The 21086-nt window shown below is 38.4% G+C and overlaps 1 protein-coding gene across 2 annotated transcripts in view; it reads right to left on the reverse strand.

Moving 5' to 3' along the window:
• The window catches only part of INTS7 (integrator complex subunit 7), an 83031-nt gene that overhangs the window by 19238 nt on the left and 42707 nt on the right, over positions 1-21086 (reverse strand). For both annotated transcript variants that reach the window (XM_086343304.1, XM_086343305.1), the window contains 6 exons: positions 18372-18489; positions 12110-12244; positions 10688-10785; positions 9141-9380; positions 7132-7269; positions 6080-6286 (listed from right to left, as the gene is read on the reverse strand). In XM_086343304.1, coding sequence (XP_086199430.1) covers positions 6080-6286; positions 7132-7269; positions 9141-9380; positions 10688-10785; positions 12110-12244; positions 18372-18489 — 936 coding nt within the window. The remainder of the gene's footprint in view (positions 1-6079; positions 6287-7131; positions 7270-9140; positions 9381-10687; positions 10786-12109; positions 12245-18371; positions 18490-21086) is intronic.

Genomic DNA, 21086 nt, shown 5'->3' on the forward strand with positions numbered 1-21086 from the left:
GAAGATGCAGCATACATATATACCATGGAATATTAGCCATAAAAAAAAGAAGGCAATCTTGTCATTTGCAACAACACTGATGGACCTAGATGATATTAGGCTAAGCTAAAAAAGTCAGAGGAAAACAAATACTGTACAATTTACCTTATAAATGGAATCTAGAAAACAAAACAAATGAATAAACATGATAGAAACAGAGTCATAGACCGAGAGAAGAGGTGGTTACCAGAGGGGAAGAGGGTGGGAAGATGAAACATACAAGGGAGATTAAGAGGTCTAAACTATCAGACACAAAATAAATGAGCCACAGATAATGTGATGTACCATATGAGAAATACAGCCAATAATTATGTAATATATTTTTATGGTGACAGATGCCAACTAGACTTATCACAGTACCATTTTTAAATATGCAATGCAAACATTGAATCAGTGTATAGTGTATAAGGAACTGAGTTTTGTAGTCAATTATACTTAACAAATCAACAAAAAAATTTCAAATTTTTGGCTACCAGAGGTGGAAGACTGGGGGTGGGGGCAGGCGGAGAATTGAAAGAAGGTAGTCAAATGGTACAAAATTCCAGGTACACATAAGTTTTAAGGATAAAATGTACATAAGATGTATGATACATATGAAAGACAAGAGTAAATCCTACATGTTTTTTCCACAAGAAAAAAAGCTATTTTCTCTATTTCTTTAATGTTGTATTTATATGAGACCATGGATGGTCACTAACCCCATTATGATAATCAGTTCATGATGTATACTGATCATCATGCTGTACACTTTAAACTACACAGTGTTTTATGTCAATTATATCTCAATAAAACTGGAAGAAAAAACAAGTTTTAAAAACACTATATTGAATATTTGAAAGTTGCTAAGATAGTACATCTTAAAAGTCCTCTTCACAAGAAAAAAAAAAATTAGTAACTATATATGTGACAGATTTTAACTATCACCAGACTTAACTGTAGTGATTTCACAACAGATAAAATATCAAATTCTATTGCACATCTGAAACAAATACTATGTTCTATAATAAGCAAAACTCAAATATGCAGATATATAAAGTTTAATTGTATTAATTACTCCAATCATAACTTCCAGAACATACCAAGGGGGAAATGTAGAGTAACAAGAACTCTTATACCCTGCTGGAAATACTGTAAATTTAAAACTACTATGGAAAAACTCCTGGTATCAGCTAGTCAACTGAAGATGCACATAACTTATGCAATTCTACTCCAAGGCAGTACTTTAGATCCGTATCTTTTAATAGGAGCAGGAATATCCTCAGCATTTCAGAAAATTCAGCATTTCCAGTCAACGACGGTTAGGCTAGCAGCAGTCTCTCCAACCACTCTATCACTGCGACAAACAGAAACATCCTCACATATTTCTAAATTGGAGCAGGGGGCAGATACACAGTTTTGATTGAGGTATACTGCTCCAGAGAAGGGTTTTCAACCTCCGTATACTAGTGACATTTTAGAAAAATTCTCAAATTTTGAGGGGAGCTGTCTTGTGCTTTGTTGGATGTTTAGCAGCATCTTTGGCCTTTATCCACTAAATGCTAGTTGTGATAACCATAAATGAGCCTAGACATTGCTAAATGGAGCTAAAATCATCCCCAGTTTAAAATCAGTGTCCTGGAGAAATCTTTTCATAGGTGCATCAAAATATGTCCAAGAACGTTCATAGCAGTAATGCTTTAGCAGCAAAAAAAAAGGAAAAAAAATAAAAATTTCCATCAACATTTAAATAAACTGACATATATAGCAGTGAAACTGACCTATAACTTTATGGAACAAGATGGATGAATCTTAGGAATATAATTTAGATAACCAAAACGAGTCAGACAAAAACACATTATTTCTTTTCATATAAAATGCAAAAACAAGCAGCATAAAACAGTACCTTGTTTAAAAACAGAGCATGTTAAAAATGTAAAGATTCAGGACGGTGGTTACCTTTGTAAGGTAGGAAAAGGTACACAAGCATGGAGGGGCACACACGAACTTTACAAGCTTTGGTAACGTCCCATTTTCTAAACTGAGTGCTAGTTCAGTTTACTCGCTCAGTCGTGTCCGACTCTTTGCAACCCCATGAACCGCAGCACGCCAGGCCTCCCTGTCCATTACTAACTCCTGGAGTTCACCCAAACCCATGTCCATTGAGTTGGTGATACCATCCAACCATCTCATCCTCTGTCATCCCCTTCTCCTCCTGCCCTCAATCTTTCCCAGCATCAGGGTCTTTTCAAATGAGTCAGCTCTTTGCATCAGGTGGCCAAAGTATTGGAGTTTCAGCTTCATCATCAGTCCTTCCAATGAACACCCAGGACTGATCTCCTTTAGGATGGACTGGTTGGATCTCCTTACAGTCCAAGGGACTCTCAAGAGTCTTCTCCAACACGACAGTTCAAGAGCATCAATTCTTCGGGACTCAGCTTTCTTTATAGTCCAATTCTCACATCCATACAGGACCACTGGAAAAACCATAGCCTGACTAGTCGGACCTTTGTTGACAAAGTAATGTCTTTGCTTTTTAATATGCTGTCTAGGTGGGTCATAACTTTCCTTCCACGGAGTAAGCGTCTTTTAATTTCATGGCTGCAATCACCATCTGCAGTGATTTTGGAGCCCAGAAAAATAAAGTCGGCCACAGTCTCCACGTTGCCCCATCTATTTGCCAGGAGGTGATGGGACCGGATGCCATGATCTTAGTTTTCTGAATGTTGAGCTTTAAGCCAACTTTTTCACTCTCCTCTTTCACTTTCATCAAGAGGCTCTTTAGTTCTTCTTCACTTTCTGCCATAAGGGTGGTGTCATCTGCATATATGAGGTTATTGACATTTCTCCCGGCAATCTTGATTCCAGCTTGTGCTTCCTCCAGCCCAACGTTTCTCATGATGTACTCTGCATATAAGTTTATACTTGGATATTTGATATCTTTATACACCCTACATAATATATAGATATAATACCTATTCAATATTTAATAAAGTAAAAAATAAAGACCCACCATCTATAGGCAGATTGCTACAATGGTTCGTCTAATCATGCTTTCCTACTCCCATTCCAGTCTCCACAACTTGTGTAATCTCCCTTAAAGTGTGGACAGAACCTGTAACTTGCTTCTAATTAATGGAATATGGAAAAAGTAATAGATTGTGAGGATGTAATTTAGGTCCAATGATCTGACTTTATACTCATCAAAAGGGAGATTATTCTGGGTAGATCACTCCTCATCAGCTAAGTCCATTAAAACAGTCTTGAAGGTAAGAGATGTTCCTTCTGGCCTTGAGGCTTCCACAAGTCTCACAGCTGTGAGGACATGAATCCTGCCAACAATTACATGAGTTTAGAAGGGGACCCTGCACCCAAATCCCAAACAAGACTGGCCCTGGCTGACGCCTTGACCGCAACTCTGTGACAACACGAGCAGGGCACCCAGTGAAGTCACGCCTGGACTTCTGACTCATGCAAATGGTAAAACAATAAATAATAAATGGGTCCTGTTTTAAGCCACTAAATTTGTGGTAATTTGTTTCACAGCACAGAAAGCTGATACAAACACTTTTTATGAATTTTATTCCTAAGAAGCAAGGTAACTATCATTAACCACTCTACTGGGAAATCAAATACCCAACATTGCTATAGCACCTCCAACAAGCACAGTTTAGTTTGGTTGAAGAAAGTTAAAAAGCATAATCATCACAGCTGACAACCTCAAATTAGATCATTCATGTGTCAAGGAACAAAAGGGCAATTAGGCCTCCCTGGTCACTCAGCTGGTAAAGAATCCACCTGCAATGCAGGAAACCCCAGTTTGATTCCTGGGTCAGAAAGTTCCCCTAGAGGAGGGATAGGCTACCCACTCCAGTATTCTTGGGCTTCCCTGGTGGCTCAGATGTAAAGAATCTGCCTGCAATGTGGGAGACCCAGGTTTGATCCCTGGGTGGGAAAGATCCCCTGGAGGAGGGCATGGCAACCCACTGCTGCATTTCTTGCCTGGAAAATCCCATGGGCAGAAGAGCCTGGTGGGCAACAGTGCATGGGGTGGCAAAGAGCTGGACATGACTGAGTAACTAAGCACATGCTCAAATCATCTCTATTAAAAAGACAGAAAGCTATCATCAAATCCACACTTGTCAAATAAACAAATTTTCTAAAAATCTTAAAAAAAACAAAAAAACAAAAAACCTCAAAACCGTGATAGTATGGTATTTATAATCAGAAATGTGAGACGTTCCAAATGATTGTTAAGGCTTATACTTCCTTCCTGTTGAGACTGCTCTCAAGTGAAGAATTATTTCCTGATTCTTTTATCCTCAAAGCAGTGTTTGGCACACAGCAAGTGCTTACAGTTTGCTGAATAAAGGAACTCCATTTCAAAAGATGATTTGAAGATCAATAACCTGCCTTAGGTCACAATGTGTTAATTGCAGAACAGAGGCTAAGACAAGGTTCTTTTGTCTGTCAATTGGCTGCTTTCTTCCTACATCGGAATTCACTTCTTAATTACTGCCAAACCTCATTAAACACACATACCAAAAAAAAAAAAACAACACACATACCACACAAATCATTAAGACTATTAAGTATTCGATAAGATTTTTTCCATAATATTAATGCTACCTGCCTCACTATTTTTTTTTTTTTTTTTAAATTTTTTGATTTCCTCAAACTGCCAGGCTGGCAACAAAGTAGTGAGCCCAGTGGGTTCCTTGAGTTGCGGCACTTGTTTGCTCACCAGCCTTGGAGTTGTTGGAAGATCTTCTCTGGATCTCCGTGAAACCTCCGTGTAAGTTAACCTGGGCACGGGAAGGAGCGCTCCGCGGGACTGGAGCTCGGTATCGGCCTGGAGCCTGCGGCCTCCTAGGTGCCGTCTGCCTCACTATTTTGTTAGCCTGTATCACAGTTTCTATCGTTCACTGTACTAAGTGATTAACAATTTTCTGCTCCACATCAACTAGAAAATGAAATAATTCTACTGACTAGAGCCAGTAACAGTACTTTTAGATTTTCTGAGGTATTTATTAGCCGGATATAGGCAACAACGATCTTTTCCCAGGATAATCAAGGGAAGAGAACCACAGAAGTCAGTGCTACCCCTTAAAATGGAGGGGAGCCACTCCTATATTCCTGTTTTAAAACAGTAGTCAATCAATCCCAGCCCCCTAAAATCATTCCTCAAAAGATATGCACCCACAGTTATCTGAACAGTCTGTCTTGTGACATCTGTTTGTTCTCTGTTCTGTTTGCAACACTTCTCTTTGAATGGCCCACTATTAAAAACATTTTAGATTATGTGATAAATATAAAACAGATACCAAAAGTTTTATGGCCCCATCTATATACATATAATTTTTAAAGTCAAGTGACAATACTTTAAACATGCTTAATGGTGATTACACAAACTTTCTACTCTTCAGGGGAAAAAGTCCTTGCATTAATATATAAAACGCACATTTTAGGAAACAGGTACTTACTTAAGAAATAGAACTGGTTTCAAGAAAATGTTAAGGATCTGCTCTCTCTGCACCCCTCTTTCTTTCTTGGCAGGAAAAAAAATGGAAATGGTAGTAGCTGGCTGATTGTTAATTTGATATGGGAAGACATCACAGAGGGATAAAAGGTGAGATACTGGCATCCTAGATAATTTCTTCTTTATTTACAAAATAAGAAACTCTAGTAAGTAGCTGCCAGGTATGAGATGGGGTGGAGGGTTCACATTTGACAACAGTAGTGATCCAGGTTGGGGTCTTACTCATAGGAGTCTGGAAAGGGGGGATCCCACCTCCAGTTATCCCTCCTGCATGGATTCAGCAATTCTCTTCACATGTGTACCTGATACTTGATACAAACAAAATGATAAATGTTCATCAATCTAGGAACAGTAAAAAGTGGGGGAGGGGTTAATGATCTACTTCCAAGTCCTATTCATTATTTTAATACTGCCAAATACATGTGTATCAGCAAATTTTTCAAGGTTAAAAGAGAATAGCCCCAAAAGAAAAAAGAAACCATTCTCACAAGTCATCATCACCAAAGGAGAATTAAGCGCACTCACTGTTAAGGAAGCAATCCCTTTGTGGTAGAATTTTAAAGACTCAGCAATGCAAGAAAGTGCTGAACTATAATTCTCTTCTTGTAACCCGGTGAGGCACTGTTCTGCATGTGAGAACTCCTTCAAACTATTCAGCCAGAAGTAGAAATGTTCGGAGGCAACCTGAGTCAGCAAAGTCTGATAAAGCTCTCTGGCCATGTCATGATTACCCTAAAAAAAAAAAAGTGGGGGGAGGGAGAAATGAGGGGCATGATGAGATTCTTTCACTTGAACTGCCTGATGTAGCAGCTAAAAGAGAAATTCAAACCCTGGATAAAGTTTTAGCAATCATTCCTCACATTATATAACTGTGTGAGTCTCCGTCAAAGTAGCTCTTCAGAGAAAATATGCTGAGCCGCTTTTACGTAACATAATGCCTGAAGTTCTGTACCAAAAAGTTCCAAAGAGAAAACGAATGGTGGTATCTATAACCCGGGTCTAGAATTCTAGTTCAAGATTTAGAAAGTATACATCCTTATTGTATGTCATTTTCGTATGAGCTATTTAGTAGGGTGGGGAGAAGTCCAGTCAAGTTCCATCAAGTATTACCGTGCCCCCTGGAAATGACTGACGGAGAGGGAGGGATTTGAGGGGGGACGTGAATGCCTGTTAATGCCTGGGGGTGAGGGATGCTCACTGTCCTGCCCAGTATAGGAATGATAAGGTGGGGGAGAAAAAGGGAAGAAAGACGTGGGAAGCTGAAAGGGGAGGACAGAAACACGAGTGGGAAGGAGCTGTGTTTCCGAGAGCACACGATAAACTGAAGGCGCTGCTAACAACCTACAGCCGGAAGCTCCTATTTCTGGAATTCCCGTGGAATCTCTCCCTAACAATGTATATATTGTTCTCATGTGTGTATGTTAAAAATTAGGTCCTTTCCTTCATCACCTTTTAATCCCATGACTAAAAAGTACTTCCACTTTCATCTTTAGTTTTGACTAGGAGGAACAATCGCACAACCTAAAGGCTCGTAATCTGCCCTTTTCACAACCCAGTTCCCGCAGGACAGTACGTACCATTCGGGATGCCTGTCTGGCAATCCGGTAGACAGTCCATCCATTGGAAACGCTTTCAAGCTGCTGCTTTATTACTGCCTTTACTTCAGCTGACAGTGCTTTCTGACTGGCTACAAAAATCACAGTGGCCAAGCTCACCTAACACCAAGCAAGAACAAAGTCAAGGAAATTGTTAACTCTACCCAATGTTATAGATAACTTTACCCAGAAGGGTGAAAAACTAATTAGAGCCTACTGAAAAAGAACAACATTTGTCTTCCTTTGACACTTACTAAATTTCCACTTTATTCCATTACTTTGTGTATAACAGCAAATAATTAGAAACAATGCCCATTAATATGGATAAACTATGATATTAATATAATCACACAATGAAAAACTATAGAGCAGTGATATGGATAAACCAGAAATACTCTTATCAATATAGAATCAATATAGATTCACATAAAACAGGCAAAATGCAAAAGATTACATGTAGTACGATAACATATAAAGTTAAAACATACAAAAAATCTTGCATATCATGTAGGAAATATACTAAGGCAGTAAATATAGAACAATACGTATGGGAATGACAAACACCAGTTTTGGGATAGTGGTTACCTATGCTGACAGGAAGGAAGAAGACACCATCAGGGAGATACACAGGCAGGTACAGGTCAACTGTACTAGCAACGTTTTTTCCTTAAACTAGGTGACGGATGCAAGACCTCTCATCATATTTTTCCTGATGTGTTTTTGAATATTTTGTGTCATAATTTAAAGTTGTTTTTAAAATAGTACTAACAAAAAAAAGGGATAAAGAACATTAACTGACAATGCTGCTTCAATGAAAAGCAGACTTGGCTACTTGCTTCTCAGTATTCCAAAGCCAACACATACAAGGATCCACACATACTGTGATAAATGCATGATTTCCACGACCATTGCCACTTAAGACATCAGGGTAGCCTTTCCTGATAGCAAATGATGAGACGGGGGCGATCTTTTACATAATGCCCCCTGCAGGATTAAACATAAAATGGGCTTGAGGAAGTAATTTCATTAAGCTTTTTCCCAAGCCATATAATCAGATGACCACAAACAATATGGAGAGGCTACTTTGAAGCTTAATTCCAATTTATGCCTATTTAGCATGCAGTCTACTCTCAGCCCTGGAGAACTTTCAAGTAAACATTATTACACAACTTCCATGCCTTCTGGGTTTTTTCTAAGCATGTACCTTTTCCAACGCCAGGACTGCAGTGAAACCCAAACTGGATCCTCAACAGCTAAAGAGGTCCTGGACTGGCAAAGAGGAATTGATTTAATTCCTCTTATGGTCGCTGATATCACTAGGTCATTTTACTTATATTTTTGGAAGGACAAAACAGGGTTTGGTTCATTATTTATTTGCTTTGTAGAAAAGAGGAAAAAAAATAAAAACAAACCCTTCAGTTTCATTTTGTCCTTTGTAAGCAAAAATATCAGATTGAAGGCTTTGGCTACACTAAGCTGATTTGACAGGACTTAGGAAGAAAGCCAGAGAAGGCAATGGCACCCCACTCCAGTACTCTTGTCTGGAAAATCCCATGGACGGAGGAGCCTGGTAGGCTGCAGTCCATGGGATTGCTAAGAGTCGGACACGACTGAGCGACTTCACTTTCACTTTTCACTTTCCTGCACTGGAGAAGGAAATGGCAACCCGCTCCAGTGTTCTTGCCTGGAAAACCCTAGGGACGGTGGAGCCTGATGGGCTGCCGTCTACGGGGTCGAACAGAGTCGGACACGACTGAAGCGACTTAGCAGCAGCAGCAGCAGGAAGAAAGCTGTTTTACATGTGAACTAAACAGGGCTTTCTATACCTAAAATGGAAACACCAAAAAGCTCCAGGTCCCCACCCTATTTTCACTTCAGCATGCTCCTGGTCTTAGCTAATTATTTTAACCTGCTGACTTCTTGGATTACTGATAATCCTCCCTAGACTGGAACCCATTCATCCACGGGAGGTTTGAAAAGTAGCTGTTTACCAGAAGCTCCTGTTGCTTGTCTGTGGCTGATCGTCCGATCACCTTGTAGAGCTCCACGAGGTCACCGAGCATCCCATCGCCCAGCACGGGCAGCTGCATGGCAATGGCGGCCAGGCAGTGGCACATCAGAATGCGGGCAGTGTCCTGAGCGCTGTGCAACTGAGTCAACAAGGTCTCAACCACGGACTGGCTGAGATGGGGCCTGCCCTTGGCCAACTTCACCATACAGTTCAGAGCAATCTGCATATTGAATAGAAAGTGGACTAGTTACATTTAGAAGGTATAAAGTGAAGCTTTAAAGAAAGTAACTCTCTAAAATTACTAGGAAGACTCAAGAAGGTTGTTGGTAGGCACAAAAAATGTACTGTGGTCCCACAGGGATTCTGGGGATCTGCCAATCACACGGTGCCTATTTCCTTCACAACCTCTTGATTATCAGCTTCTGTTTAACAGTACCAGCATCTTTATTATTCATCATTATAACCACATCATACCTTTTCTTAACATGCTAAAGTAAGTCATGATTTTTCTCAAACTATACCTTAAACAAGCTACAGTTCTTACATTCTCCAGTGTCTAACAGCCTTTTACTTCTTTCAGTCCTACTTTTCTTAATTATTTTCTGCCATCAAATATTACTTTTCATGTTTAACTCCAATAATAGTCTCATTTCATTAAAATGTTTAACTATCTCTAAGATGATAGCTCGGTGAGTGGATTAACACTAGGGCTTCTATACTGTATAAACTAATATGCACTCACACAGTTATGAATTGCGCTGCAGTAATTTCATTAGTTCTTTGTGACCTTATCAGTGTTACCTCAGATTATAAAACTTGCAAAAGTACAGGAGCTCTGTCTGTTTAACTTTGCTTTACATTATCTAAGTGAAAGTGAAGTTGCTCAGTCGTGTCCGACTCTTTGCGACCCCATGGACTGTAGCCTACCAGGCTCCTCTGTCCATGGGATTTTCCAGGCAATAGTACTGGAGTGGGTTGCCATTTCCTTCTCCAGGGGATCTTCCCAACTCAGGGATCGAACCTGGGCCTCCCGCATTGTAGACAGATGCTTTTACCGTCTGAGCCACCAGGGAAGTCCTACATTATCTAGGACCATCATAAATATCTATTACAACTTAATAAATACTTTCAACTGATGGCAAAATAGGCCAAACTCAAATTTTTACTTCATCTGTCTTTTGGAATAACAACAGTCAAAATACTAGCTTTGAAAGTGAAGATCAAGGGCAAATATTTGTTTAAGCCAGAGGTTGACAAACTCTTGCACTTTGACCAAATCTTGCCTGTTTATGCAAATAAAATTTTACCAGAACACAGTCATACCATTAACCCTTCCCTTAAAAAAAAAAAAAAATACATTGTCCACGGCTATTTTTTTCCCTATAATAGCAGAACTGAGTAGTTGTGACAAAAAGTGCATTGTCTGCAAAGCTTAAAATAGTTACTATCTGACCCTTTACAGAGAGACTGGCCATCTACACTTCCGGCAGTGAAAACAGGCATTATATTAAAATAGCTGATGTTCACCTTTAAAGTGGCTTGAGCACCTGGGCTATCATCTTGACTACAAAGCACCAGAAGGGATTCCAGGCCAAAGACAGCATCTTGTTCCAGTGCCAAAAGGTCTAGAGGGAAAACACTGCGTTTTTAATGGTCAAGTAGAGAAGCTGACACACACACACACAGAACGCACACAGAAGAAAAAACATTCAGGATGAGAAAATACAAACGGCTTAGCCAGGAAGAATACTAAGAACAGCAAACCACGTATCGACATGGCGTGTGTCAAATCTTCCAAACTAGTCTAACATTACACAGGTCCATTTTTACCTAGGATGCAACCTTCTTATTGAGGTAGAAATGCTTTCTAGAAATAATCAAGATCCCACTTTATCTTACTAGTGTTTTAAGTCAGATCATAAAGAAATAAACCCTTTATATGTCTCATGTAATACCAGTACTATATCATCTTTTCACTACTTTTGAGCTAAAATTTCTCTAAAGTTCTGTGTGTGTATGTATATATACATATATATAAAACTACATTTAGGTTAATATTAATATATGTCAGCTTTGAGAATACAGAGCGGTTTTCTGTGTTACGTGGTAGATAATACTTATTACTACGCCAAAAACTGAGTTACTGAAATCAGAATGAACAAACAAATTAAATGCCTTTTGAGTCAGTGTAAGAGCTTGGCAAACAATGTCTGGTGAAGATCAAGGTGCTGGGAAAACAAAGGTACTAGTCACAAGCAGTGCTGAAGCCTAGTGGGGATAAGAGGGACTGCTGATCCTTAACAAATATCAAAATAAGCACTGAAACAGATGAAACATCCAGAATGCATTCCTGGTTTTGAACACCAGCATGAATTTCTTTAGGTCAAAAGATGTTAAGAATACAATAAAATATATGCATTATTTTCTACGTACATCCTTCTTGACTATGCAAGTCATTTAATGCTATAGATACCTAGAGATAAATTCCATGACAATTTAATTTACATTGCTCTGTTAATTCATTTGCCCTCCAGGTGAAAACTATTTGTTACTTTAGCCTCTCAATAATTTCATATGCTTTTTCTCCCCTAAATTTTCTAGTTTTTTTTTTTTTTAAACAAGTGAGCAAACTGATAATCACTGGATGGTTATAAGCAGTCTCTATCCATAGCACCATATGTGCAAAGGTAAAGCAATAGGAGGAGATGGGCAATGCTCCATAAAACCTTTCAGTTCTGCACTCCCAATCCCAAGGTCCTCATTTTCTTTTCCCAAAGAATTAAGTAGTCTTGAGAAAATCTGCCCTCAGAACATTCAGGAGGAGGTGACTAATAGATAAAAGCACACAGCCTAAAAATAATAAGGGATTAAAAAACGAAATACAAACAGGACTCTGGTGAAACTCCAATCTAAAAGTTCATACATAATATCAGTCTTGATCAAACTTACCTTTTTCTTGACAAGATACAGTTATATTAGTTAGGACTCTCACTCCATGAGCTGCAATGCCCCTGTTATTATGGTAACAGCACTCTTGGGCTAATTTGACTAAATCAGAGGATCTAGGGGACGAACCCACATTTCCTAAACAAGCAAAGAAAAGTAGGGCAGATTTAATTAATTTACACAGTTCAAAAGCAGTTCATTCTATAGGTTCATTTTTTATCATTTTCAAGAGAAAATCTCTAACAATGAATTTCAACAAAATTTTCTACCTCTACCCTATGATCAATATACAAAACCATCCCTTTTTCTCCTGTTCACATACTTAAAATAAGTATATGCTAAGTAGTTGTGGAATGATTAAGATCTAAAATTAACATAATAGTCCCCCCCAAATATTAATAAAAATTGACTAAGAAACACAGCAAAAGCCAAGATTGTATCTTGAACATTCAAATGAATTCTCATTAAAACACAATCATTACAAGGCTTCTTGTCAGATAAAAACCTTTCATTCAAGAGAGGAGAGAAAAGAGAAACAAAAATTTTAAGTTTGCTCTTCCCACCTCAATTGCTGGCATATAGTTATACTGCAAAAGGTTTATGTAAGAATTTATGATTTTAGAGCTAGCGAGGACTTGGAGATCTTCTGATTCAATACTATTTTTACAGAAGAAATTGAAGCCTAAAGATCTTAAGCATCTTGCCACTGAGGTCATATAAACTTGTTAGTTATGCACCAGCTTTGTGCTTTATACGTTAAGTTCTATCCTATAGTTAAAAATCACACTTGAAATTCTGTAACATAAGGTTTATGCTGTGAATGTTTTTATTTATAGCAGAGAAGCTCTCAGTTATAGGTGAGTTTAACATCAAGAAGAATCTGAAGATTAAAGCCAATTCAACTTCTCAGCAGGGTCTTTCATTCCTGTCCTTCTCTGCCCTGTTTATTTTTCCATGATTCCTATCAACTATAACCTTGTCTTTTACACCGAGGGCAATCACACTTTTTGAGGTTTGAAGGGGGACACTGTTACTAATAACAACAGGCATAAACCAAGACTACCCCAGGTGGTCTGGGACATATGGTCACTTTACTGATTTCCACTTTGACATAAAACTACTAGTGTAGGTAAAGCCTCAGTGGTTTTTCAACAGGCAAAACATGTGAAAGATGAACGATGATTTTTTTTCACAAAACAATGGAAATTGTAATTTTCTCCATTCTTTCCCTTGTACATGTAATATGGACAATGACAACTCATCTATAAATTTACAAGTATGTTTTGAACTTGCTTTTCTCTTTTTTTCTCATTGAGATGTCAAAGAAAACTTGGGGGAAAAAACAGGAAAAAAAAGTCTCTAAACTCACAAACCAGCATAACCTTTTAATTAGCTTTCTGTATACTTTAAAAAATCTTTTCCCCTATGCATACAGTTTTAAAATTCATAATCAGGATAAGTAGATACTGTCAATATTCTGCCTTTAAAATATAATATTTGTGAGCATTTTTCTATGTCAATTGTTTCAGGGATAAAATTATTATTTTTAGTTTTTTTATTTAGAAATAATTTACTAAGATAAATTTACTTGATTTGAAAAGTTCAACCAATAGTAGGAAAAAGGTAAAAAGTTACTGAGTGAAAAGTCTTCCTCAACCACCTAAGGTTATATTTTTTGCGTATCATTCTAAAGAGTGTACACATTTGTAAGCAAAATCCTTTCTTTTTTCCTGTTATATACACTGCTGCGCATCCTGCTTTATTTCCCCCAGACATTACGTCATGGAGACTATTCCATGCCATATATTCTTTTTAGTAAGCTGCACTGATTGCTATTGCAGTTGTGTGTCAATTTATTTAATGAGTTCCCTATTGATGGACCTTCTTATGGTACTCCAACGATGGACAATATTTTGCTACTACATTAATGATGCTATGAATAACCATGTACATATCATCTCTCAAATGTGAGACTAAATTAGTAGGATAAATTCCAAGAAGTGGAATTTCTCTATGTTTTTCACTTATAATTTTGAGGAGTACTTCCAAATTACCTATGCTGAAGTTTAACAATTTACATTCCCACCAGCAGTGAATGAGAGTAGCTTTTGATTAGCCACACCCTTGTCGACACAACATATTATCAAACTTCTGAATCTTTGCCAAACTGATTGATTAGAAAAATATTTCAGTGTTGCTTTAATTTGCATTTTTCTTAGGTATTTTACACGCTTAAGGCCCATTTTGTTAGGGATAATTTAGACACACTAAATTTAAGTCTGTTTTACAAACTGTTTATCTGGTTATACTAAAACTCTAATCAATGAAAATATACTTAAATATTCACTATTAGTTATGGAAATAATCTGACTTTAGAAAATACCTGACATTTATTTCTTGTGGGCATTACCTAGTCTGGTTGTTTAAGTTGTTTGCTTAATTCCATATACAAACTACAATTTAACAAAATCCAAAAAAAAGGACAAAGAAAATACCTAGCTTGTGAAGTGCTTGAATGTTATACCTTGACACACTTACAAAGGTCTTTGGAACTAGAAAGTAAAGAAAAAGAAAGACATCTTGCATCTAGGTCAGTTTAGTATAGCGAAGAATCCCGAGACAGAGCCCTTGGGCCCGGGTGCTTCACAGGTATGTGACTTTGGACACGCCATAGAAACCCTGTGAGCCTCAGATCCCACACCTGTAACTTCTGTGCACGTGCCTCACTGAACAGGGACTTGTACAAAAGCCCTTGTATGGGAGGGCGCCTATAAACTGTAAGATGAAATTAATACTTTGCCTACTGCTGCTCTTTCAGTGTGTGACAGCAGTCAAGGATATTAACTGCAAGCTGGAGAAGACTCCTTAAAGACCCTTGGACAGCAAGGAGATCAAACCAATCAATTTTAATGGAACTTAACCCTGAATACTCATTGGAAGGACTGATGCTGAAGGCGAACCTCCATTATTTTGGTCATCTGATGCGAACAGCCGACTCACTGGAAAAGTCCCTGATGCTGGGAAAGATTGAGGGCAAGAAAAGGGGCAACGGAGCGTGAGATGTTTAAATGACATCACTGACTCAATGGATACAAGTTTGAGCAAAGTCCGGGAAATGGAGTAGGACAGGGAAGCCTGCTGTGCTGTGGTCCAAGGGGTTGCCAACAGTCAGACACAACTGGGTGACTGAACAACAATAAACTGAGATTGGCTGATTTATGTAGAAAAAAGAATTTATTGAAAACACAATGAGTATAAGTAGATCATTGATTTTTTTAAATTGTTGATTTAAAAGAAAGGCTGTGATAACCTCTCTCATCTCTTGTAGGCATGCCCCTTTGCAATGCAACTTTCCAATTCCTTGCATCAGCAGGTGTTTATTTCTCCACCTATCTGGGCTTGGCCATCCAACTTGCTTTGGCCAATGAGACATTAAAAAACATGTGCAAGCAAAAGGCTAAGAGTGCTCATATGCTGGTGGCTTGTCTTCTTTTGGGTGCTGCTAGAATGGCAACCTACTCCAGTACTCTTGCCTAGAGAATCCCATGGACAGAGGAGCCTGGTGGGCTGCTGTACATAGGGTTGCAAAGAGTCAGACGTGACTAAAGCGACTTAGCATGCAAGCATGCATTGGAGAAGGAAATGACAACCCACTCGTGGTCTTGCCTGGAGAATCCCAGGGACAGAGGAGGCTGGTGGGCTGCTGTCCATAGGGTTGCAAAGAGTCAGACGTGACTAAAGCGACTTAGCATGCAAGCATGCATTGGAGAAGGAAATGGCAACCCACTCGTGGTCTTGCCTGGAGGATCCCAGGGACAGAGGAGCCTGGTGGGCTGCCATCTATGGGGTCACATAGTCGGACATGACTGAAGCGACTTGGCGGCAGCAGCAGAACCTTAAGAACATGATGTCAACAAGCCCAAGCTGGACTGCTACAGAGTCAGAAGGAGGAGAACCACAGTGCCTCCGGTGAAAGTCTTTGTGAATGAGGCCATCTCAGACCATCCAATCTGGTCAAGATGGCAGACAACTGTGGTTTCAAGTCACAGAGTTTAGATTTATTATGTAGTAATAGATAACTAATACAGAGGTACCTCACACAATTATTGAAAAGGCTGGAAAACTAAGTTCAAAAGATGGATAGGAATAAGCTGAGGCTAGAGACCAACCAAAGGCTATAGCCCAAACCATGCACAGAATTAGCCCAGGGAAGACATGCTCACCACTGCTACTGTTGCTCGCTGCCACAGCTTATGTTGCTGTCAAAGGAGCAGATACGGCAAACATCCCTGCTACAGTGCACCCTGGAAACTGGATACTGCTGTGGTCATTGCTGTATCATCAGAACGGATTCTCAGATATCACTACTTCTTGCTGTCACTGCCTTCCAATTTATTCTCCAGAATGAAAATGATTAGTTGAGTCCAGACCGCTGCGTGTACCCTAGATGGCAGAAGCCTTGGCAATAGAGCATCAGGTCTTTACAGCTTCCTACCAAGACTTATATGGTGGGGAATTTCCCTTACCCAATAAGTGAGTTTATATGCTGTGAAGCCATAAGACAGACAAATGCATAATGCAGTTCCTTAATTAATTCAATTCAGAATAACTAACTACACGCAAGTAAAGTAATGCTCAAAATTCTCCAAGCAAGGCTTCAACAGGACGTGAACCCTGAACTTCCAGATGTTCAAACTGGATTTGGAAAAAGCAGAGGAACCAGAGATCAAACTGCCAACATCTGTTGGATCATTGAAAAAGCAAGAGAGTTCCAGAAAAACATCTACTTCTGCTTTATTGACTATTTACAACAAACTGTGGAAAATTCTTAAAGAGACAGGAATATCAGACCACCTGACCTGCCTCTTGAGAAATATGTATACAGGTCAGGAAGCAACAGTTAGAACTGGACATGGAACAACAGACTTGTTCCAAATCAGGAAAGGAGTATGTCAAGGCTGTATACTGTCACCCTGCTTACTTAACTTATACGCAGAGTACATCATGAGAAACACTGAGCTGCATGAAGCACAAGCTGGAATCAAGATTGTTGGGAGAAATATCAATAACCTCAGATATGCAGATGACACCACCCTTATGGCAGAAAGTGAAGAATGAAAGAGCCTCTTGATGAAAGTGAAAGAGGAGAGTGATAAAGTTGGCTTAAAGCTCAACATTCAGAAAACTAAGCAGAGACATTACTTTGCCAACAAAGGTCTGTCTAGTCAAGGCTATGATTTTTCCAGTAGTCATGTATGGATATGAGAGTTGGACTGTGAAGAAAGCGGAGTGCCGAAGAATTGATGCTTTTGAACTGTGGTGTTGGAGAAGACTCTTGAGAGTCCCTTGAACTGCAAGGAAATCCAACCAGTGCATTCTGAAGGAGATCAGTCCTGGGTGTTCTTTGGAAGGAATGATGCTAAAGCTGAAACTCCAGTACTTTGGCCACCTCATGCGAAGAGTTGACTCATTGGAAAAGACTCTGATGCGGGGAGGGATTGGGGGCAAGAGGAGAAGGGGACGACAGAGGATGAGATGGCTGGATGGCATCACCGACTCGATGGACGTGAGTTTGAGTGAACTCTGGGGGTTGGTGATGGACAGGGAGGCCTGGCGTGCTGCAGTCCATGGGGTTGCAAAGAGTTGGACACAACTGAGCGGCTGAACTGAATTGAACTAGAAAAGGAAGCAAGAGAGATCCTACAAAACTTGCATTCAAACAACAAAAACCTTTAAGCTTAAGTGTGTTATATAAGCAAGCTCCTCATGAGGCATTAATAGAGGCATTTTGGAGTTAAATCATTTGAACAGGCAAGTAGGAAAGCATTATTGAACTGAGGCAAAATTGTATTTTAATCATTTTCCAGAAGGATAACATATGTGTAAAAGGAAGCATATGACATTTGCTTTTAAAATTCACCACCACTTGGCCTTTGAAATATACTTAAATCCAAAGGGCAATTTAAGTCAGAGACATACAAAAGCAAACCAGCTATTTTAAGCACTCTCAAAAATATTATTTCATCCACATAACAATGCAAAAAAAGGCAAATCCAGAAAAACTATAGCCTTGAGTTAAGATCAAGGATGCAAGATTTTATTATTTTAGGAATTACTTAAGAAATCATTTTTTAAGAAATTACTAACATGTAACAGTAAGAAACTAAAACCTTTCTTGATTCTAAAGCTTTAAATTGAAATATAAACATGACATGAATAAAAGATTATTAGCATGTTATCCATATATCATCTTTCTTCTCTTTACCCGAAGCTATGCTGAAGTAATGTTTGACGGCGATGGTCCCTGACAGCGTGGCAAGGACCGACAGCATCCCGAGTTTCAAGCTGTCATAAGGAGTCTGCAGGGCACATTCACAGAGTGCCTGAAACGCAGAAGAGAAAGGAACACGTAAGTTAAAACATCCATACGCCTTAAAACTGTCTACTCATTGTGAATGTTCCAGCTTTCAGAGAAACTGTATCTTTCTTCCACAAGAAAATACTTCAGTCAAACTTACCACAGCCAAGAGGAACCTAAGGAGATATGTTAGCTAAATATAATGTTGTATCCTAGATGGATCTGGAACAACAGCAACAAAAAAAGACACTGGGTAAAAGCTGAAGAGGTCAGAACAGAGTATGAGCTTTGGTTAACAATAATAATGTTTCAATACTGATTCACTGATTTTTTTTTTCTTTTCTTTTTTGATTCACTGATTTTTAACAAACCTACTATACTCATGTAAAACATTAATAACTGGGGAAACTGGTTGTGGGTATGTGGGAGTTCTCTGTACTACCTTCTCCATTTTTCTGTAAATCTATACATGTTTGAAAAAATACAGTCTGTTAAAAAAAGTCATGATAAACTTTTTATTAAGGTTATTATCAGTTATGTACTGCTTACTTCTCACAAGCAGAAGTTCCAACATATTTACCTTATCTAAGAGATATGAGTATTAGCTGAACATAAATGAATATGTGTGTGTGTGTATATATATACACACATATATATATTTAAAATAATTGAGAGTGTAGCATTCTATCTAGCTAATAAGTGAGTGGGCTGTCTCTCTGTTCTTCTCCATTTCAGGTCACTTCCTCTACTCCTTACCTAGGTGCTCTGATGTATTACTAAAATCAAGGTGCTAGTTTTTCCCTCACTGCAGTTAACCCTGAATATGTTAGTGACCGTTGGCTAGCATAGTGACTGTTGGCTCATCCTGGATATTTACTCTTACGACTCTATAACAATATACATATGGTCAAATAACTGTCCTGTTAAACTAATTCCCATTCTCTCACAAAGTTTCAGAAGATGAACAAAACTGAAAGACTAGGGAAACAATAAAAAATTAAATTTCACAAAGAGTTAAACAATAAATTTAATATGACCCCAGTAAAAATGTCAACAAAATCTTGGGGGGAGGGGAGAACTTAGATAACCTTTATCTAAAGATCATATGGAAAAATAAAAACGAGAAAATATGCAGAACATTCTGACAAAGTATAATGACAGACAAAACAAGCCCTATCAAACATTAAAATATATGATAAATTTGAAGAAATAAAATAAATTTTTCCTATTTCATAGAAACCGAAAGAGAACTGGTCCCAGAAACAGATTCAATTACACAAAGAATTTAATATATGATAATGGTATTTCAAATCAGAGAGACCAGGTAATAAACAGTTCAAGGTTAACTGGCCAGTCACCTGGAAAAAAAAAAACTTGATTTTTTTCTTTTTTTATGGCAAATCAAAAGAAACTAAAAAGTACAAAGAGTTAACAAGGGAAAAGAAAACATAAAATGATAATTGACAAAACTGGAAGAAAAATTCGTATCATGTAAAGTCAACAGAGGTCCAACAATCTTTGTATTAAAGTTCTTACTAATAAATAGGCAAACAAAAAGAAAAATCAGTAGTTCACAGAAAAAATTTATACAAATATTTTAAAATTTCATTCATAATTTGAAATTTTAAATTAAAGTTAGAGTTGTTTTTCACCAATCTGATTGGCCAAGATTGAAATTTAATAATACATAACACTGAAAAGAGTATGGGGAAACAGGCACTCTACCACACTGTTGACAGAAAGGTGCATGTGTGTGTGCTCAGCTGCTAAGTCATGTCCAACTGTGTGTGAGCCTATGGACTGTAGCCCACTGGGATTTCCCAGGCAAGAATACTGGACTGGCTTGCCATTTCCTACTCCAGGGGATCTTAATGACCCAGGAATCAAATGATCAAATGATCCCCATCTCCGGCACTGGCAGGCAGTTTCTTCACCACTGAGCCACCTGGGAAGCCCTGATAGAAAGGCAAAGGGTGTCAATCTCATTGATTGGTAACTGGCATTAAATACAAAACATTTTCCAGCACTTAAATTCCTCTTTTGGAAATTTATGTCCACAGAGGCAACTTTTTTTTTCTTTTAAACAAACTAGTCAATGTAGCAATATAAAGAGCAGCAGTAAAAATACTGGAAGCAACTCTAACTTTCATTGATGGAGTACTGGGAATAAAGAGAGAGTACTACATAGCTGGTAAAAGAATGCAGTAGATCTGTGTGCTAATATGAGATGTTCTCCAAGATATACTCTTAAGTGATAAAAAATTCTTAACATGATAGAGTATTATTTTCATTTGTACAGAAAAAAGATGGGACATACACATGCTTGCATGTGGATGAAGAAATTCAGGAAGGATGGATGCCTAAGAAACTAGTAACAGTGATCACCTCTACAGAGGACACCTGAGGGAAGAGATGGAAGACGCTTATATTTTGCTCACTGTGCACCTATGAACTGCTTTTTTAAAATATATGTATCATGTGCATGCAATACTTTTTCAATTGAAAGAAAAACTTAGTTAATAACAAAACACCATCAGCAGCAAACACTACTGTGGAAAGCAAAGAAATGGACTTGAAACACAAAGTAGGTTTTGGTAATGGAAGGGAAGCCAGTCTAGGTGA

The sequence above is a fragment of the Bos grunniens genome, chromosome 16 (assembly GCF_055505025.1).
Source record: "Bos grunniens cultivar Pamir isolate PY7600 chromosome 16, Bosgru_T2T1.0, whole genome shotgun sequence".
NCBI classification, from domain to species: Eukaryota; Metazoa; Chordata; class Mammalia; order Artiodactyla; family Bovidae; genus Bos; species Bos grunniens.